This window comes from Fukomys damarensis, unplaced genomic scaffold, assembly GCF_012274545.1.
Source record: "Fukomys damarensis isolate Sample0158 unplaced genomic scaffold, DMR_v1.0_HiC HiC_scaffold_20, whole genome shotgun sequence".
NCBI lineage: Eukaryota > Metazoa > Chordata > Mammalia > Rodentia > Bathyergidae > Fukomys > Fukomys damarensis.
Window position 1 is genome coordinate 12,581,242 of NW_022900932.1, and position 22,496 is coordinate 12,603,737.

General features: G+C 43.2%; 1 protein-coding gene across 1 annotated transcript; it reads right to left on the minus strand.

The window, feature by feature from the left end:
- Nucleotides 1-8,243: 8,243 nt before the first annotated feature.
- Nucleotides 8,244-17,623, minus strand: LOC104857706 (cytoplasmic polyadenylated homeobox-like). Its single transcript, XM_010617787.2, has 3 exons — nt 16,827-17,623; nt 11,135-11,331; nt 8,244-9,529 (listed from the first exon to the last, which is right to left on the minus strand). Exons 1-3 carry the CDS (start codon nt 16,837-16,839, stop codon nt 8,693-8,695), a joined length of 1,047 nt encoding a protein of 348 aa, XP_010616089.1. The 5' UTR covers nt 16,840-17,623; the 3' UTR covers nt 8,244-8,692.
- Between the last annotated feature and the right edge of the window lie 4,873 nt (nt 17,624-22,496).

Sequence of the window (22,496 nt, forward strand, 5' to 3'; positions counted from 1 at the left end):
CCTTCCCCTCCCCCTCCCCCTCCTCCTCCTCTTTCTTCTTTTTGGTACTGGAATCGAATTCAGAGCCTTGTGCTTACCAGGCAGGCACTGTGCCACTGAGCTACATCCCCAGCAGGTGTGATGCTTTGTTAAAGAATCCCCCTTCCACGCCTCTCCTGGATGGGATAAATGGAAGAGTTGGATCAGACCAGTAAGCCCATTCTGGGTTTTTTGGAATATATTTCCATGAGGAGGTAAAACAAATTCTAGATGTGTCTGAATTTCCATAAATAACTTTAATTTTAGCATAATGATGGATATGGATTGTCTGATCTGAGCAGTTATTCAATAACCTCAAGTTACATCATATCAGACTCTCCTAGATCATTCTTTCTGAAGTGAGATGGAATCTCAGCATTGTTTTAATTTGCATCTCTCGAGTGACCAGTGATGTGGAATATTTTTTCATATATTTATTTGTTGTTTCTACTTCTTTATGTGAGAAGTGTTTATTCATTTTAGATGCCCATGTTTGGGTTGGGTCTTTAAATTTGGGGGTCTGATCATTTTGAGTTCTGTATATTTTCTAGCTATCAGTCCGTTGTTTGAGGAATAGCTGATATAAGTTGTTTGCCACACTGTGGGTTGTTTTTTGACTGTTGGTGGTTTCTCTTGCTGTGCAGAAGTGTTTTAATAAGATGAGATCCCAATTGATTCTCTGTGATACTTCCTGTGTGATCGGGGTTTTGTTCAAAAAGTCTTTGTCTACACCAATGTCTTAGAGAACTCTACATATTGCATCTTTCAGCAGATTAATTATTTCCATTTTAATATTTAGATCTTGGATCCATTTTGTTTTTAGTTTAGTGCATGGTGAAAGTCATGGGTCTAGTTTCAATCTTCAGCATGTGAAAAGCCAGTTTTTCCAGCACTATTTATTAAGAGGCTATCTTTCTCCCAGTGAAGGTGTGTGGCTCCTTTGTCAAAGATAAGATGGCTGAGCATGTCTGGAGTTGTTTCTGCATCTTCTGATATATTCCATTGATCCTCAAGTCTTTCCTCCCCCCTTCAGTACCATGCTATTTTTATCACTATAGCTTTGTAGTATAACTTCAGCTTAGGGACTGTGATACCCCCTGCCTTGCCTTTTTTTTTTTTTTTCCTGCCCAGAATTGCCTTTGCTGGTCTAGGTCTCTTCTGATTTCAAATGAAATTTAGGATTGTTTTTTCTAATTCTGTGAGATTGCTGTTGGAATTCTGATCAGAACTGCATTAAATGTGTGCAATAATTTTGGAAGTATGGCTATTTTCATATTTGGTTTTTCCTACCCAAGAACAAGGGATATCTTTCCATTTTCTGATATCCTCTTTGATTGTATTTTTCAGAGCACTGTAGTTTTCAACATAGAGGTCTTTTACTTCTTTTGTGAGATTGATTCCTAGGTATTTCATTTTGGTGGGTGCTATTATGAAAGTTGCTGTTACCCTAATTTCTCTCTCAATGAGACTGTTATTCATGTACAGGTATGCTATTGATTTCTGACTGTTGACTTTATATCTACCTATACTATGGAATGTGGTTAGCAAATCTGTAAGTCTTTTGGTGGAGGTTTTGAGGACTTCTGTGTACAGTGTCATGTCACTGGCAAATAATGATAATTTAAATTCTCCTTTCCTATATTTATTCCTTCTATTTCTTTGTCTTATTTAATTGTCATGGATAGTGTTTCCAGAACTATATTGAATAGGAGTGGTGACAGTGGACATCCTGGTCCTTGTTCCTGATTTTAGAGTGAAAACTTTCATTTTTTTGTCTGTTTAGTATGATGTTGGCTATTAGTTTGTTGTAGATGGATTTTATCAGATTGAGATAGAGACCATCTATTCCAACTTTCTGTAGGTTTTTTTTTTTAAATCATGAATGAATGAGTGTTGGCCTTTGTCAAATGCTTTTTCTGCATCTCTTGAGAAGATTACATTGTTTTTGTCCTTGTCTCTGTTAATATAGTGTATACATTTATTGATTTCAGAATGATGAAGAACCATCCCTGCATCACTAGAATGAAACCTACTTGGTCATGGTGTATAACCTTGGCAATTTGCTGCATTTTTTTTTTTTGCCAATATCTTATTGAGGATTTTTGCATCTACATTCATTAGGGAAGTTTGGTCTGCTTGCTTCCAGGAATGAATTTGGGAGTACTGATTCCCTTTCAATTTCATTAAAGAGTTTGAGAAGTAGTGGCATTAGGTCTTCTCTAAATGACTTGTATTATTCATCAGTGAAGACATCAGGGCCCAGGCTTTTATTAATTGTAAGTTTTTAATTATGTTTTCAATTTCTTTGGTTGATATTGTGTTGTTTAGAATTTTTAGGTCTTCTCCATTCAACTTGGGAATTCATACATATCTAGGAATCTGTCCATATCTTCCATGTTTTCCATTTTATTGGAGCATAGGTTCTCAAAGTAGGTATTGATGATCCTCTGGATTTCTGCTGGGTCCATTGTAACTTCACCCTTTTCATTCCTATTGCATGGATATGAGCCTTTTCTTTCCTTTTTTTGGGGGGGTGGATAAGATTGGCTAAGGGTTTGTCAATTTTGTTTATTCTTTTGAAGAATTAACTCTTTGCTTAATTGCTTTTAAAAAATCATTCTTAGTCTCTGTTGCATTGATTTCTGCTCTGATCTTTATAATTTCCTCCCTTACATGAGCTTTGGGCTTCTTCTTTTTCTAGAAGTTTGAGGTTAAGCATCAGGTTATGTAATTGCTCTTGCTTTGTTTTCCTAATATGCATATTTCAGTGCTATTTCCCTCATAAAACTGTTTTCATTGTGTCCCATAGATTTCCATATGCTGTATTGGCATTGTCATTTAATTGTAGAAAGTATGTGATTTCTTCTTTAATTTCCTCTGTGACCTCTGTAATTTCTATTGGTTATTCAGAAGTATGTTGCTCAATTTCCATGTTTATGAGATTTTTGTGGTTTCTTTTGCTATTGATCTCCATTTTCATCACGCTAATATACAGGGGATAACTTCAATTCCTTTGTACTTACTTAAACATGTTCTATGAGCAAGTATGTGGTCTATTTTGGAGAATGATCCATGAGCAGCTGAAAAGAATATGTATTCTGATTTTGTGGGGTGGAATACTCTGTAAACAACTGCTAAGTTCATTTGTTCAAGAGTTTGAGTTCTAGTATTTTGTTTTTTATTTTTTTGTCTAGTTCATCTATCTGTAAGAGTGGGACATTGAGGTCCCTATGGTTTCCCTATTGTAATAGTACTTATCTGATTTTTTATGTCTATTAGTATTTGTTTTATATAGTTGGGCACAGTAGTATTTGGTGCATATCTATTTATGATTGTCTTCTCTTCCTCTTGGATTTTCCCTTTACAAGTATGTGATGTCCTTATTTGTCTCCTTTATTAGTGTTCATATGAAATCCATTTGATCTGCAAATATGATAGCTACTCCTTTTTTGGGGGGGTTCCTGTTGCATGGAGTATTGTTTTTCACCCATTAACTTGCAGTCCATGAGTTTCTTTTTGAATTGTGTTTCTTCTATGCAGCATATTTTGTGTGTGTGTGTGTGTGTGTGTGTGTGTGTGTGTGTGTGTGTTTAGTTTTTTGAGACAGGGTCTCACTATGGAGTTGAGACTGACCTGGAACTCACTGTGTAGTCCAGGCTGGTCTCAAACTCACAGCAGTACTCCTGCTTCAGCCTCCCGAGTGCTGGGATTATAGGCATGCACCACCATGCCCAGCGGCAGCATATTTTTGAATCTTGCTTTTTGACCCATTCTGCCAGTTTACTTCTTTTGATTGACTTATTGCTGTGACTTTTTCTTTTTGTTGGATTCTCCCCCTTTACTTTTAATTTTTTGTTATGCCTGATGGATTCATTCTGCTGGGCTTCCTGGGGTTGTGATCCTCATTGTCTTTTCCTAGGATATTGTTTAAAATTTTTTGGATTGCTGGTTTGGTATTAATGAAGTTCCTCAGGTGCTCTTTGTCATGGAAGTATCTTATTTCTTCATCAATTTGGAAAGACAGTTTTGCAGGGTACATCAATCTGGGTTGGCAGTTGTTTTCCTTTAGGGCTTGAAATACTTCACTTCAGGCTCTTCTTGTCTTAAAGTGTTTGTGTTGAGAAGTTTGCTGTGATTCTGATGAGCTTTCCTTTGTATGTGATTTGTTTCTTTCCTCTCACTGCTTGTAGAATTTTGTTCTTCTGTTGGATTTCTGTGATCTTAACTATTATATGCCTCAGTGTAGAATTTTTTGATCTCAGCTAGTTGGAACCCTATATGCCTCACTTATATGTATGTCAAGTTCATTTCCCCTGCTTGGGAAGTTTTCTGCCATTAATTCCATGAACAATTTTTTTATGTCACCTGCACTCTCTCCTGTCTCTTCATTGACTCTGATCAGTCTTATTTTATTCTTTGCATCATCTAGCAGCTGCTGGATTGATTTCTCATGGCCTCTCTACTTTTAAGAAAGTTTTCTTTTCCTGATCACCAACTGCAATCCTGTCTTCTATATCTGATATTCTGTCCTCACATTGGCTCATTCTCCTGCATAAACTATCAATAGTTTTTAATGTCCTGGATATCTGTTTGAATCTGTTTTATAGATTCTATTTATTTCTTATGCAGGAATTCCATCCTGTTCCTCAGCTCCTTTTCTTTTTAAAAAAAATCTGGGTCTGCTCTAGAGTTATTAATCATGTCTTGCACTATGGACACAATCTTTGTTGTTATCCAAGAAATTATTTCTGACTTCATTTTTTCCAGATCCTCTTTCATTGCCAGTTCAGGGAGTCCAGGTGGTTGAGTATCAGATTGTTCCATCTCATTACCCTTTTGGGTTGCCTCAGGTTTTGAGACTTGTTTATGTGTCTTCTCATTTCAACAGATGCAGCCTGCTCATCTTTGTTGAGGTAAATTTTTGCTTGCCAAGTGGTCTTCAGTTTTCAGCAAGCCACTAAGAGGCCTTTTCTCTGCTGCTTACTCCTGTGCCAATTGCTGGGTTCAGAATGTTGGCCTTCTAGATCCTTGCACTGCCTGTTGTCTGGGCAGGGTTCTGGCTGGAGCCAGTGCACATTTGGGATGGCATGTGGGCGTGCCTGTGGGTGGGGCCTGGCCCCTGCATAGCTGCTGTCTGGGAGGTCCTTTGGCTGGGATTGTGCCCCCTACTTACTGTTGTCTTAGCAGGCTTCTGGTTGAGGTCTGCACACACTTATCAACGGTATTGGGTGGGCCTCTGCCTGTTGCTTGCCCACTTGTGTAGATGTTTTCAAGGTGGGCCTTTGGCTCAGGCCTGTGGACCCAAGCTGCTGTGGTCTGGGTGGGGCCCTGGCTGGGACCTGTGTGTACTAGCTCAGCTCTGGCTGTGTGGGCCTCTCACTGGGATCTGTGTACACTTACTGATGGAATCTGTGGATCTCTGGCTGTTGCTTGTGCACCTGGCCTGTGCAACTCTTTTCAGGGGAGGCTCCTGGCTGGGATCTGCATGTACCCACTTGCTCTGGTCCACATGGCTTCTCTGAAGGGACACTTTAAATGGGAAATTCCTGCCTGCTTCTTTGTTGTGATAATACCAAAAGCCTTGTTTGTTCCCCCAGCTTATGATAGTTTACATCACACCCATGATTGCACAAATACATGATTTTGGAAGGTTAGTTTTTCAGTGATAAACAGAGTCCATGGAATGATGAATGATGAATGTTTTGAAACTGGATACTGGAATTTAAAATTGGAGCCAGCAGTCTAGGGTCTTTTACATGAATCTTTTTTCCAAATGTTAACATTGACACTGTTGATTGGCAAGAGTTAAATTTTTAATATTTACATTAATTTTTTTTGGTGTGTGTGACTCTAGGCATTATATTGAAGGATATTCTATCCCTCACCTATATTTTTTTTTCATTTTAAGAGAGAATCTTACTTAATTTCCCTGGCTGGCTTCAGACTTTCAATCTTTCTTCAAAGTAGCTGCTCTAAAGTAGGTGGGGTTATGACTCTGCATATTAAACTGGATTAGAAATATATCATACCTAGATAAGAATTTCACAATTATAAGGCTTTTCAGTGAGAAAAAAGTTTTAACTTTACAATTAGAATTTTGATCTTTATTATGGGTTAAAATTTACACAGAAATAAGTAAACTTGTGTGAAACCATAATGATTTGTTCCTCTGTTCTTTGAACCTGTGTCATGGTTTCATAAAACTCAGTTTGACTTTTTGTTAACTCTCTAATGGACAAAGTGGCACATCTTCCATGAGGCTGGTTCTCAGGTGTACATCCCTTTTCCCATTTGCCAGGACATCAGCAGCGTGTGTATCGCTCCCTTTCAAATACTGCAGGGATGGGCTACCTGGATATGATGGAAAGGAAGACCTGGAATCCAGGTGGAGCAATGAAGGTTGATGAAACACCTGTGATCTTTCCTGGAGGAATTTGCTCTGAACACATCTTACCTGAGCCAAGTGATAGCACTTTGCAAGAGACTGAATTGGTTTTTCACCTGGAAGCTCTACAAACAGCCTGCTGCACCACAGCTGGACAGAAGAGGCAGAGAGGAACGGAGTGGATCTGCACCACTTGCAGTGCACAGAGGCTTTTAAGGAGTGACAACAAGGTTATAGGGACCTTCAAAATCCTCAGCAGTCAAGCCCCTCAGATGCCCCAGCACCTGCCTCTCTTCAGTCTGTCTTTGTCCTTTGTCCCTGTCCCAGTGCAGTGACATTGCTCTGTGAGCATCTGGTCACCTCTGCACACGCTGCTGATCCTTTGGAACCACAACTAAGTGTTACATTCACAACCTGTAAGCAGTTCTAAGCAACCCCTGTAGGGAATGAGCCGCAACCCTCCCTCCAGAACGGTGCCCCCACCTTGCTCTGCAGTGCCTATAATTTGACTTGAGCACTGAGTGAATCCCAGTACCCTTCCAAGAGCTGAGGCCCTCTTTGGGCTTGAAAGACCATCCTGCAAAGTGTCCTCCTGCTAAGGCGGGCACGCTGCTCTCACCAGTGTCCACGAGGGGGCGCCGGACACCAAAAGCACAGAGGTCAAAACCAACATGAAAGAACTGAGACCTGGACATCCCAAGGCTCAAGAGCAGGAAGTTAGAAGGAACTGCTGTAGACTCGCAGGGTCCTTCCAGGTGGTACTGATGTATTTGCAAAAGAAACTGCAAATCCCCTGCACTCCAGGCCTGGGCTCGCTCTGTTCACCACCTCTCCTCCTCTAGCTTCACTGAGAAAATTTCTTGTGGCAGGTTCAGTCCTAGAGCAAGTTAAGTGAAGAGTGGTTCCATGGCTGGAGAACTGCAGGAGCCTCAGAGTGGCCCAGTGGGTCCACAGCCCAGCAGTACGCGAATGCTGGTGCTGGGAAGAAACCTTTAGCAATGTAACATCAGCAAACGCCGCGAGGAAGGTACAATTGTAAGGAAGCAGCAGGGCAGGAGCTCTAATACGACAGGTGTAGGGATACCTGGAATGAGTTTGTGGCAGGGAACTTGAAACCTTCGGTGCAGTGCATGTTTTCTGGGAAAAGCCTACCTTCCAGAGGATTGAGAAATAGCTGTCTTACAATTATTCAATATTGGGAATGTATAGAAATCTTTCCATAAAGACACAGTCCCTGAAATTTTTTAAAATTTATTGAAGAGATAACATTTTGTAAAAGATTTAACATAATAAGAAAAGCACAAAATTCATAAGAGTAACTTAACAACTACCAAAACCTAAAGAGAATCAGTGAAAAAAATTAAGTGCAACATATATATGAACATAACAGTAAATTTTGAAATGAAATATCAGAAAAAGTAATCCAGCCATACAGAATCACATATGCTTGGATTAGTTCAATTATGGCTTTACGGAATGTCCATTGGGCTGGAATGGAGGCATGTGGCTGTAGGTCCAGGTACTTGGGAAAACAATAAGTTCAAAGACAGCCTGGGAAAATTATTCAGACACAATTTGTTCATTTTTTAAAGGCCCTATTGATATATGACAGAGGTAGAATTCACTAGAGTGCAATACCTACTTCCAAAAGTATTTATTCACTGTAAGAAAAATCTAATTAAATGACTGCAAAAACTTTAAAGAAAAAAAAACCACAATTCCTGCACTACAGGATATAAGGCATTTAAAAAACAAATGTTAGGCCCAGAGATTTAGCTCAGTGGTTCTGCCACCTGCCTCACGAGTGCAAGGGCCCAAGTTCCGTCCCCCATACAAAAAAAAAAAAAAAAAGTTATACAAACGGAGGGCACTAAAAACTTGAAAGAGAAACCAAAAGTTTCCTTTGGCAGATATGGAAATACACACGCTAAGAGGAACTTGAAATGAGGAAATGCAAACTCTCCTGTGTCCTCTCACTATACTGATTCCATACCCTATGGCAGTTCTAACCCACGCAATAAATAAAAATAAATACAAGTGCCATTAAATGATCATAAAAGTGTCATTTTTGCCCAGTGTAGTAATTACATACATATGGAATTCGGTGACTCAAAACATAGTACTGTTTCATACACATTTACAAGATCTTTGTATTAGTCAGCCTGGAAAGGTTCATGTAAAGAACAATGAGAGTTTCTCCAAAGGAGAAGACCTTTCCCTTCCCTTCCCTGGGTGTGGACAGGGTGATCTACAACTGTTTTTCTGGACTTCCATTCCCTGGAGACCCACTTATGGTCTCAGCGGTGGAAATCCGAAAAAATCGTGAAGCTGCTGGGTTTCAAACCTAGGATGCTCTGCATGGACTTGCTGTTTCCCTTCTCCAAGACGTTGTGGAGACCTGTCTGCTGTTTGCACAGGTGCCTGCTGCAGCAGGGAGCTCAGGGCACCTCCGCTGCTTTCCTGCTCTGATGGAAGACTGAGCTCCTCTTGTCCTAAATAACTTGGATTCTGGAATGACCAAAAATGGCCTTGGAATGGCAACTGGCGATTCTCTTCGTAATACCAAGGCTGGGACAGCTGCTGCAGATGGCACCCCCAGTCGTTTGGCTGCTGTCCTTGAAATACCAAATACTGATCAGGGGCCTTGTGCTCTTCTTGCTGACAGCCTGTTCCCTGCCCATTGAAAGCATAATAGGAAAAATAAGGCAGAGCATGCTGGGTTTCCCCTGCCTCATATCTGGTATTTTCTAAGTACTGCATAGATGCATTCGGATAAATAAATGAGTCTGGTGTGGAAGTGGAAGAAGGTCCACTTGCTGGGGCACCTTGATACTCCAGGAGACATCCTGGCTCCCTGTTAATGCCTGGGACTACAGAGTCACCTGAGTCAAAATATCCCCTGGGAATCGTCTGTGTTTCCAGTGAAGGGTCGCCAGCTCCCTGTGGTGCTGTCTCCTGGTCATGCAAGGAAGTCGGATTCATGGAAGAGTTGTCAGATTGTACCTGGATATTTGGGGACCCCAGGGGTTGAGACCTTTGGACACAAAATCCATTTAATTTCCAGGTGGCAAAGAGTCTCTTTTTCTCTCTAGGTGGTAGTCTGTATCTTCTATCTTGGAACCAATTCTAAAGAAAGAGGGAAAAAATGCATTAATGCAATTTAGTTTTCTAGGAACATCTAAAGGCTTTTCTTAAATGAAGGAACATTTTGTAGCTCAGCTTAGCCTAAGCATTATTAATAACTTGCTTCCTGTCCATGAGAAGATATGACAAATACCTTTGGATGAATATATTTTTATGAACTTTGAAATGTGTACAATTCCAGTTAGGAGAACTGCATCCATGGTCAGTGATTTTTCTTGATGTGCAAATCAACATGTTCAAAATCTTCCCCTGACCACTCTGCAACCTATTTCTAATTTTCAGCATTTAGAAAGAATAGATTCCCCAGAAGACATTCCTACACCTATTTCTACTTATACTGTCTTACCATGATACCTGCACAGTCAATGTACCCTCAGTGTTATTCCGAAATTCACTGTAGTCAAAGTTCACGCTGAGAAGTAAGAGTTTCTCATAACCAAGAAGAATATTTCTATGAAGCCCAAAGTTACTCCATTTTAAGCTGGAAAGCCATCTGGTGTCAGGCCTGACCCCTGGATGAGCTCAGACAACAGAAATTTGCTTAGTTTGCTTAGTTATAAGAGCAGAACCAGATGGGTAGGAGAAAAGCCACTCCAACCTTGAAGAAAAACAGGATGTTCTGTGCAGATAAGAGGAACACACCACATCCCGCCCGCAGGAAACAGAATATACTGACCCCCATCCCCCTCCCCTAGACCTAACATTTCTTCCACTTTCGCAAACACCCCAGCAACATCCAATAGATTTAAAGTATTAGAAAAGAGGCCAATAGGATAGAGAGAATTTCAAGTCTCCCTAACCCTATAAACCGTGCTTTGTAAGGGGGTCGGGGCTCTTGGTCAGAAGCCACTGCGTTGGTGGAAATCGAGAGTCCAGGCTCGAGCTTGCAATAAACTCCTTGTGTGATTGCACTGAACCGGAAACTTTGGTGGTCTTTGGGGATCCACGATCTGGGCACAATAATTTCATGTGACCCTGAACATCTAGAGCTATTCTAGTCTTCTGTTTCTGATGCTTCATAAAATCATGGTAATCTTACATGAAAATCAGAGCCCCCCCCCCACATTTCTGTGGGAAGCGATCAAATGATAACACACTCTTGGAGACTGTCCCTTCTTATGAACTGTGGACTTGGGGTTGGGGCATTTAGGCTTGATCTCAGGCAGGAGCGTCTGAGAGCATTCAATTATTTCTTTAGATCCTGCCTCCACATTCAGAACTGCAACAGTGTAATGGCTAGAAGGCTCATTGATATGTTCATTGTTGCCTACTATAAAATTGTCACATTCATAATGAACGTGACACCTTTAAACACTGGCTCTTCTGCCCCACAAAACAAGTATGCACAGACAGATCGGCATTCAGAGTGAAACTTAAGTGGCCCGTGCGCCTGAGTTTGTCCTACCAAAGTCTTTTTTCCATAAAATGTATATGCAATTATACGTGCCTATACTGAACCATATAAAAATGACTGTAAACGCTGTTACATAAAACACCATTCTACAAAACATTTTCATAATTCCTTCCACTTTCTGCATTATCTACAAAATATATATATCCATGCACAACTTTGACTATTGCACTTACCTGTATGACACACAAATCGCAGCGCAGTTGCTTGGCAAGTTCCCTCTTGGTTGTGAAACTTGGGTAAGGGTTCTGTTCAAATGATTGTTTCAAAATCTTTAATTCCTCCTGCGTAAATCTGTGTGGAGGTCTTGTTTTCTGTCTTCTGTGTTGTCTTTCTTGTGCTTCACTGTGATCATCTTTTTTACCTGAAGATCCTGAAAAATGTGGAAACACAAAGGCACGGCAGGTAGCATTAAAAAAAAGATCATTTCTGGAGTAACGATTCATAAATTAAGGCTTATCAGACTGTTGCCTCATACTTATTAAAAGTGATCATTACTGATAAAGTAAAAGCCTATTTTAAGATAACAAAGATGAAATGAGACTTTCTGGAAATGACATTTTTAAGGCAAGTGTGGTAGCACAGGCCCGCACTTCTAACACTCTCAATCCTGAGGCAGGAAGATTCCTTGCTCTGAAGAAAAACAGCCAGGGAAACTCAGCAAGACCCACTTAAAAATAAACACATTCACTAAATAAAAGGACACTGGTTAACATTTCCAGAAAATTAAAATATTTCTTAGGTGTGACAAAAATTATTGGAATATAAACACAGGCACCAATGAAAAAGACACAGCCATGCCAAGATGTCTAACAACACTCATCACTAAGGAAATGAAAATCAAATCCACAGACCTCTATCAGGATTTCTATTCTTTAAAAAACAGGAAAATGTAGCTGAGAATGTACAGAAATTGGAAACATTGTATACAAGGGGTGGAAACACAGTGTGGGTATCTTCTATGGCCATTTTCCAAAGAAAGGACTGTATTATTCAACAGTTCTGCTCATAATAGGTGCCTGCCTAGTTAGATTCACAGGAATAACCTCCATAAAATGGTAGTTTCCGGGGACCGGGGAGAGGGAGGACTATGAGTCATTGTGTCATGGGTATAAAGCGGCAGGCTTGGGGGACGGAGAGAGTCTGTGGGAGCACCGTGATGGTGGTGGCATCAGTGTGAATGAGCACAGTGTCCCCAGAGTACACGTAAAGTGGGTCAGATGCTCAAGTGCATGTCCTGCTTTATCAGGATGAAACAGAAATCCCAATGCAAAGAAACAGCCCAGACTTATAAACACGTGAATCTATACATGGATAATTTAGACCCAGAGAGATTTCGCCTTAATTCAAAGCCACCACTAGATAACTAAACCAAGTGACAACTAAGGGCATCATTGCGTCCCTGAGGTTGGAGCTCCCATAATCTGATTACTTCTGAAAGGACACAGCCATCAGTACTGTGGCAGAGGGGATTACGTTTCTAACAGAATGTCATATGTTGTGTCACATTCAAAGCAAAACAGTCAATGCAAAGATACCTGGAAAACTACGGAGTGACTGCGAGTGAGCATTTGATGTATTTCACTGTAGAGCTAAGACTCTAGAATCATGCTTTTTATTTGTTTGTTTGATTTTGTTTTTTGAGACAGGTCTCACTAGGTAGCCTAGGCTGGCCTTGAATTTATGGCAATGGTCCTACCTCATCCTCCTGAGTGCAGACTTTCACCACCTGGTTCCGAGGAAGAATCATGGTTTTTAAACAAGATGTAAACTTGAGCTAAAGGCCTGGTTTTGTTATTGAATGAAACAAACCAGTAGCTGATGTAATGACAAACGGGAGCACTTGCCTGTCGTGGTGCAGGACCCTGACTCAAATGTCCAGCACAAGAAGAGGAAAGAAAAGCAAGCGGAAAGGATACGGCTAAACTCCACAGTGGGACTTCCAGGAAGAAGGCAGAGTGGTGAGCAGCAGAGAAAGAGCCTCTCTGAGATTTGGTGTCCAGATGCTGGAATGTAGCAATGTGAGGAAGGCAAGCAAGAGGGAAGTGGGATCCCGGGACCCAGCAGCAATCTGAAGTGAGGACTGAAGCCAAGGGGCAGAGGGAAGAGAGAGATTGCAACACCTAAGGTCCTTTTTCCCTGAGCACAGACTCACGGCCTGGGAAGGGCAGCTGGAACTTACAGAAGCACAGTGTCTACTGGCCAACCTTTCCCTTTAAGTTGGAGTGTTGGGTATTTTGTCTCAGCAAGGAGAGAAAAGTAACACAAATGGGAGAAAGAGACAGAGCAACTTAGTGAAAGGTAAGCGTGGGATTCTTTGTGTAAAGGATCACAGAGCCACCTGGACCCCCTGGGCATCTGCTAAGGTGATCAGTGACATAGTATCCTCAAGTGTGAACAGAGGGCTCTATGTTTAGCACCAGCTGGGATTACCGAAAACCTAGCTCAAAAAGAAAAAAATCTGAAATATAAAGCCATGAAACAGTTTATAATTTAAAACTACTTGAAATGTGCTTGAAAACACATTAACTTGTTGCATCTTAACCCTTTCCTTGCATAAAGGATAAGATAACACAAGGGAGCACAGTTTTTGTTTTATTTTGTTTGAGGAGAGAGAGGAAGGGACGCTGGAATAGCAGACAACTGGGAAGCTGTTTGCCAGCCCTGCTGGAACTCTGCCCACATCAGTTCTACACTGCAAAAAAAAAAAATAAAAGTACTGGCTTCCTCAACCTGGTCAGAAATAATCCCATTGGCACTCAGCAAAAGCAAGTTTCCTAAGGATAACATGCTGTAGGAGCCTCCATATGCGTACATTCCCTCATTTGCAGATGCTCCTTACACTGTAGAGACCCATACTGGCAGTGTCAGCCTGCAGCGAGGATGCTCAGCAAGGACAGCTCCTGCCCCTATCAGGCTTTTCCTCTGCCATGTGGGGGAGGGAATCTCCGATAGAAAGAACAAACCACCGTGTTTTCCTGCCCCTTTTCCCCATCCACGTCTCCTCAGTGCAGATTACAGGGTGAAGGTTAGGCTGTGGGATTGAGGCCTACACATAATTAGTGCTCCACGGATGTGGCTCGTTTGTGCCGAGTGCAGCCCCACAATCTACAGAGAAGGTCGGAAGGAAATTATGGACAGGAGCCCGAGTGAGGGCCACATGAGCCTGCCTTTCCTGTGAATGGCACTCCCCGGAGCCTTCAGTGACCCCATCACACTTGGCAAAGCTACTCACCAAAGAAGATCCTAGAAAAGCTTCAGAAACTGGCAAGGAACATGGGCTAAGTGTACTCGAAGCAGAAGGGAGCAGTTTGAGAATTTTTTTTTCAAGAATGTAGAAATTTACGTAATGACACTACTTTTAAAATTACACATGTCTAGCCGGGCGTGGTGGGACACGCCTGTAATCCCAGCACTCGGGAGGCTGAGGCAGGAGGATCACTGTGAGTTCAAGGCCAGCCTGGGCTACATAGTGAGCTCCAGGTCAGTCTCAACTACATAGTGAGACCCTGTCTCAAAAAACAAACAAAAAATAATTACACATCTCTAAAGGACACCAAAATATTCCCATAATAAAATTTGTTTCTGGGGGGAAAATTCAACAGGGAAGGGCTCATTTTCATAGCAGCTGGGTGAGAGCGCTCCTTTTCATGTACATGATCTGTACTCTTGGTTTGGATTGGGGCTGGGAACAGAAAGAAAACAGTTTTAACTGCAAAATGTGTACCCAGGAGACCATAACTGACTAAAGAACAAATCGCCTAGTTTCTAGGTGATCTTTGAAAATCAGCACTGTGTTCTAAATCACACATTAACTACTGGAGACTTAAGTTCACCATTCAGCATTAAAATATATATTTATAAAACTTTCACAGTTGTGCTGTTCTAGTTACAAATAGCTTCTACTTTTCCAGGACAGAATTTCACTGTTTAAGCAAGAATTCACTTAAGGAGCTATAAATAATGCAAAATGCTTCTTAAAAGCTACATTTTAGCATGCTTCACGCTAATGATTAATACTGGCGGTGTAATTTTCGATGTTAGACTACATTTCTCTTAGGGAGTCATACTAAGAGTCGCCGTTATTGTAATTAGTTCCTAGTGAAGTATTCTTAAAGAATGAAAATGTTAGGGAGATTACACCATGAGGAAAGGCAAGTCTCTGAGACTCTGAAGAGCATCACAGCTGTCATCTCCCTTCTTCCCGCTCCCCGGGCGTCGCTCCACCCCCCCACCCCCACCCCAGTACATTTCTCTTAGGGAGTCATACTAAGAGTCGCCGTTATTGTAATTAGTTCCTAGTGAAGTATTCTTAAAGAATGAAAATGTTAGGGAGATTACACCATGAGGAAAGGCAAGTCTCTGAGACTCTGAAGAGCATCACAGCTGTCATCTCCCTTCTTCCCGCTCCCCGGGCGTCGCTCCACCCCCCCACCCCCACCCCAGAGGACGCCCCCAGCCTCAACAAGGCTTAGGTCCTAAACTCGTCCGTGGGACAAGCGTAGCCTGTGTCTGCCTGTGCCGGCCTCGTTGCCCTCATACCCCGCATGCCCAGGAGAGCAAGCTGCGCCTGCCTTCCCCAGCAGTGATAATACATTGTCTCAACTTGGAGAAGAAAAGTGAAACCCAGAAACACCTTTCAATTAGAGTAAAAACAAACCTCTCCCATCCATCCCCACAAACCAGAAACAGAAACTTCTCACTTCCAACCAGAGGGATCTACCGAATTCCACACAGGCATGATAATGAAGTATGGGCCAAGCCATGAAACCATGACAAAGGCAGGACATCAACCCATCGATGAGTTTAAAATGGCTTCACCAATGAAGTTGAAAAGCAGGATGAACTAACTGCAGGTTAAAAATACAGCACCTCCCGCAGGATTATGATGGACACCGCATAGAATCCAGGTGCCTTAAACAACCGGCACATAGCTGTACCCACTGAGGAAATTCTCAAAGACTTCTCAGAAAAAGACCCTCGCAACATAAAGACTGAATTTCAACAATAGCAAGAGGGGAAAAAAATGACTCCATCTATGGAGTACTCATTTTGACATAGAAATGCTTAAAAATGACACGGCAAAGCAAATGCTAGCGTTTCTCCAGTGGATAACTTCTGGAATAACAAGATAACAAGTGAATGGGTGTAGTCTGAGGAGAGAGGTGCCGCATCACCAGGGCCTGGCATCAGTGAGGGAGAAAAGCAGAACCCTGCCCAGACTCCCAGGCCCTGATCTCCCCTGAGTCTGGCGCCCACAAAATCCTGCCCCACGACCAGAACATCCAAGGTCTGCACAGCTGACCACAGAAAATTCAAGAACTGGAAACTTCCCTGATTGAGCTTAGCCGGGCGTGATGGCGCACGCCCATAATCCCAGCACTTGGGAGGCTGAGGCAGGACGATCGCTGTTGTGAGTTCGAGACCAGCCTGGACTACATACTTAGTTCCAGGTCAGTCTCAACTACATAGTGAGACCCCGTCTCAAAAAAACAAAACAAAACAAACAAACAAAAAGTAATATACATAAGGAAGACAAGATTATAACGATGCAAAAAGAGCCTGAAATGGCCAAAGATGTAATAGGAAAACTTTGAGCCAAAGCTAATCCCTGAAAAACAAAAGTGAAATGGCTGGGTGTGGCGGTACACACCTGTAATCTCAGCACTTTGGAGGCTGAGGCAAAAGGATGACCTCAAATCCAAGGCCAGTTTAGGCTACGCAGTAAGTACAAGGCCAACCTGGAGTATAGAGCAAGATTCTTTCTCAAAACAGCAAGAAAACCGAAAAACAAAACAAAACCACTAGCCGGTCAGATATACAGCCTGGCAAAAACGCAACACGCTTCAATTCCCCAACAAAACTCACCCTTGGCCTCCATGAAAACTGCTGTATGAGGTCTCTGTCCAGTCTGGGGTTTCTGAGGCAGTTCTGCTGCCTTCGTTCTTGCTGGCTGCTCACAGGCTGCCTGGTCGCGGTGCAGGCCAGGATCTCTGTACGGCTACCTCAGCCCACAGTCTCTAAGGGTGCTAGAGCCGCCCTTAATCCCTTGTGCTACCTGGATGCAGGGTCCTTGTGGGAGCCGCTGTGCTCTGCAGAGTCTCCCAGTGGCAGTGGGCGCTCTGGAGCAGCGTCTTTTAAATAAAACCTGGAGCCTTTGTAGCCCTTACCCTGGATAGCCCCGCCCAGGCCTGCACCGCCCTAAGCGCCGCCCTACCCGAGACAGTTCTGCTCTAGGGAACTGAACTTTTCACTCATCGACAATGCAATGGCTGAAACTCACGAGCAGATTCCATTCCTCTGGTGATCTTTAAAGTATATGGTGGAGGGTTTTGTTTTGCTTTGCGTTGCTTTGTAGCCCAGGCTGGCCTCAAATATTACAGTTTTGTGCTCGCTCAGTCTTGAGGACACTGAGATCAGTCATTTAGGCTGAGCCTGATCCCTGACCCAAGCCCCATGTTTGTGGCCCTTAACCTAGGTGACTCCCGGCTGCTGGCGAAGGGAGGAAGGCGCCCCCGCCCACCTCACTCGGTTTGCTTTTGGTCATGGAATACCGAGGTTAGAGGCAGCAGAAAACCCAGATTGATATTAAGGACATGGAAACAGAGAAGACTAATGTTTTATGGACATCACTTTGCCTAATTCATCTTTTTCTTCTTTCCAAACTCAGGATCTTCAAACTGAGCTGCACCTCCACCCCCACCCCCCCTTTTTTTGTACCCGGGATCGAACCCGGGTCCTTGCGCTTGAAGGGCAGGCGCCGGAACCACTGAGCTAAATCCCTGACCCCCGCCCCACTCGTTTTCATTTTTAACTTGGAGAGATTCTCACAAAGTCACCATGTTGTCCAGTCTGGTCTCCAACAAGCCTCTTGCAGTGCTGGGATACAACACCCCCACCCATTTTACCTTGGAAAAAGTCCCGTGAGAGCCAAATCTCCACTTTCCAGCTGAGGAAACTGCAAGCCTGAAGTTCCCTTTCCACCTATGGGCCTGTGTACCTTCCCAAAGGAGCGGAGAAGACAACGATGCATGGGAGGATTTTGTTTTTGGCCTTCCGTGTACAGAAAACGCAACCCATGCTTACAAATTAGTTCACATTAGGCTGCCAAAGTGCGGAAGAATCTGAGGCGCGGAAGGATCTGAGGTGGGCATATGCGCGGCAGAACTAAGAGGGGCAGTGTCTGCGAGGGAGGAGCCCACCAGACCTTCGTCTGAGGCCTTGGAGCCCTATAGGACGCGGACAGCGAGAACAAACACCAGCGGCTACTGTGATGGGCAGATCCCTCAAGGCCCTGCCCTCCTAGGGCCCTACTCCAGTGCAAATGCTGCTCCAGCAGCGAGGAAGCCGTGGGAGGCGACAGCATGTCCAGCCCGAACCTGCTGGTGGCCTCAGCTTCAGTGACAAGGCTATATTTTGCCCAAAGTTGGCATCCATCTCAGATTTTGGTCCAGCATTTTCATCTTCCATTCTGAATAGACTTCTGCTTGACCGTGATGGTGATAGTGAGGCCAGAGATCTCTGTCACCATGGAAGCCCCCAAGAAGCATGTCTGTGCGATGGGTCCTACATCACATATAGGATCACTACCAAAAATACTCGGGCAGAATATTCTGTTGGTCGAAGATACCAGGATTTTGACTAGTTGAGGAGCCAGTCAAGAATAGCAGCCCTTCTTGTTTCCCCACTTCCTGAGAAGTCTTTGATGAAAGGAATAATAGTTCCTTTCTCTGATGAGTATGATTGTGAATGCCTGTAATGCCAGCACTTGGGAGGCTGAGGCAGGAGGACTAATGAGAGTTCTTCACCCGCATGGGCTATGTAGTGAGTTCAAGACTGGCCTGAACTACATAGCAAGACCCTGTATCAAAACAACAACAAAAAAAAAACAAAAAAAAAAAAGTAAAAACAGTTTATGGAGACCAGAGAAAAGCTTTGGATAAATTCTTGAAAAAAAATTACAAAGCATCTTGGGCTGTCTTTCAGTGAACATTTTAATGTTTTTCTTACTGCTAAGGACTTAAATGCCTGCAGGAATCAGGGAATAATGTGGCTGACCAGAGTGGGTGAGTCTGTCAAACATATCACTGGAGGCTATAAGCTGAGGAGACCACCACTGAGTTTGCAACCAAAGGTGAATACTTAGCTACTTCTGCACTCAAGCTGGGAACCATTGATCGGACAGCCCAACGGATCATCAAGGAAGAAATAGAGTACCTTGTAGACTATGGGCCTGTGTAATCCACACGAAGCACTTTAGAAGGTGAGCTGGCTGAGGACCTGGAGGAAATGTCACCTTGCATCGGGAACTGCTCTACAGCCTTGCAAGAGCTGACAGATAACATGGCAAAAAACTTTGTACCTCTGCTCAGGGCATGTATTTTTTTCATTAAGTTCATGGGTACATTTTAGGCATATAATACAGTTACATTCATCACTGCGAGCTTGTACCTTTACATGATCCATCTTGGTTCTTATTTTTTCCCCTTTCCCCTGCCCTCCCTTCAGTGCCTCCACCCCTCCCTATTTACATAGACTTTGTTTCCATTTTTTCCTTTTTTCATATTTTTTTCCTTTCTTCAGGGAATATATTTTCTACTCTGACTTCATGAAGAGCATCCTGAAGAGAGATCAAGTTCAGTTCAAGCAGATTACAAAACCAAACTGGAAGCTCCGGCTTTATCTCCCCAAAGTGGCCACACGTGGAAAGAGTGTCAGGATCGCATGGAGTGTTTCAGTGCCTCTATGAAGCCTGATGTGGAAGGTGGCAGAACGACAAGGGGCAGGACACTGGGCGCTGCTCGTGGGCTTGGCTGACAAGAATGTCCAGTGTTATGAGAAGTGCCTCATGGCGGGGGAGTTGATCATTCCACTGCTGCAGGAGAAGCAAGAGGCCAGGCAGGCCCCTTCTTGAGACAGAGACTCTTCTATCTACATGGGGCACAGCTCCCTGTGCCAGAATGTGCCTGCACTGCGGGAGAGGTGGCACTGGCGGCAGACGCATCTCTCCTTTGTGTACTTCCTGCCCCACTGCTCCCTACAGTTGTTTTCACAGAGTATTTATTCCTTGGTGGAGTCTGGGAGGCAATAATCATCTCTTAGAAAAACAACCATACCTCACCGTTTGAAGCAATGATTAAATGGAACACTGTGAACGCTTGAACGTGAGGAGCACAACCCACAGCCGACCCACGATGCCTCATGAGAGCTCCCTCTTTGGGGACAGCCAAGTTGTCTGTTGTGGGAAAAAACCCAGGTTCTGCTTTTCAAGGATATAAAAGTCAGGAAGAGATGCTCTGTGGCTTTCTGTGGTGACCCAGTGTAGCCTTGCCCTTGACCCCTGTGGACATTGGCTTGGCCTGGCCTAGAAGGAGGTGCTGGCACCTCCGAGGAAATTCCTGCACTTACAGTGGCCTGTAGCTGTGAGTATGGCCTGCCGCCTGCTTGTGACGAGTGACACGTGTTTTATTGTTTCCGGTTTATGTGGTGCCATTTACATCAGTGTCTATTTGCGTCCGTGCTTACAGTGTGCAAGCCAGCATTTTTGTCCCTATGTGATGCCTTGGGAAGCTGAGGGGGGTGATCCTTGATCATGTTTCTGATACCAGAATGCAACAGATTAGCAATTTTTAGTGGAAAATAAAAAGGTGGTTTTTTTCGCTAAAAAATTTTAATTTCATATTAATTCATCAGAATTCAGAGGGAGCCATGTGTCCCTCCTCTTCCCCCATTTTTATTTAAATGAGCTTCTACGAATGCATGAAGACTCGTTATATCGCTGGTCCAAAGACTAGATTTTCATGCTGTCCGGTGATGTAGATGGTGACACAGCTGAGTCCTGATGCACAGAGATTCACTCTCCTAACAAGTCAAGCTCTAAGAAGAGGAGACCAACGGCAGTGGCAAACCTATGTCACACGTGCCACAGCAGGCTCTCCGTATCACTGAAAGCTCTAAAGGTTTCCCCATCACTGGAGACTGGCCACTCTGATTTTTGTTTTCTTCCCAATAGTTCAGTGTTCGGCTCAGCTCTTTTTATTTTTTTCTCAATAAGTAGTTCACACCAAATAGCAACCTTCCGTCTCGCCTCCAACAGGCTCCTTCCAAATTCCATGGGACCTGCTCCATTACCGTTCCATCCTGCTTCTCAGCTTTCCTCGGATCCATTCTCCTCTGTGCCCACTTGATTTTTTAGAGGTCAACAAGTGGAGGTCAACAAGCCGGCTCCACACTGCCCCACCTCGTGGCTCTCATTCCTAATTCATCAAAACGTGCCAGTCCCTCTCTTTTCTTCCTGAAAACTCTCCTTTACATGTTGCATATTAAACTTGACTTTAGTAGATGTCTACTTATTTTAGTCCTGCGTCCTACTTTAAATTATTTTGTATTACTACATGTTTGTACTAATAATTCATCTTAGGAAATTTGTACATGCACATAAATCATCTTCATTTTTTTTCGGACCTTTCCACTCCCCTCCAACCCATCTTCCCCTCCCCATTTGCAAAATCCATGTCCTCTGTTTCCTTCAATTCCTGTCTTTTCTTTAAAACCCCTTTTCTTTCCTTCCTACTCCCTTACTCCCATTTCTTGCTCCCCTTTATCATTTGAACAAGTTCTTCCTATTTTCTTGCATCTGTCCTCCATTCTGATTATTTATTCTTTGGGTTTCTGACACAAGAGAAACAATGTAGTGTTTAAATTTGTTTGTCTGATTTATTTAACTTAAGATGATGGTCTCAAGGTGCCTTTTTTTGTTTTGTTTTCTTTGTGAGACAGAGTCTGGCTATGCTATTGAATTTACTCTGTAATCCAATCTGTACTCAAATTTGAGGCAATCCTTCTGCCTCCACTTCCCAAGTGCTGAGATTAAGGAGTGTCCCACCACGCCCAGCAATGAGGTGCATTCATTTTTTAAAAGGTCCATGTCCTGAGCTCTGCAATGCTGTTATAACCAAATGAGGTCTCTAACGATCAACACAGAGAGGGGAAATCTTCAGTTTATAAAAATGCATGCTGAGCTAGATACGGTGGCACAAACTAGTAATACCAGCCTTAAGGAGGTTGAGGCAGTAGGGTCACGAGGTTAACTCCCAACTTGGCAAACTAACAAGACCAAGACCCTCACTCAAAGGAAGGAAGAAAGAAAAAGCCTGGGGATAGAACTCAGCCCACAGGTTCAAGCTCCAGTACTGGAACAACAACAAAAACCCTTCCCGCTTACCACATGCATGGATATTTCAGAATCTTGCAAATGCTTGGCTGGGACCTTCTGCCCTATGTACTCCACCCTCTTTTGGAGAACCCTTCACCTTCCCCTAAAGTTGCAGCCAACCTGACTCCATCTTGTGCCTCAACGCTATTTTGTACCTGTGCTTGAACAAAGCACCCAAAACACCCACATCCTGTTTGGTGGTAAACTTGCTGCTGTCACAGGAAGTTTTGTAGCTCACCTAGTATGTGAAACTTTCTCATATACCCCCACTAACCTGGCATAGTTCTGCTTCTGTAAGGTTCCACTTGCTCTCCCCTGAGCAC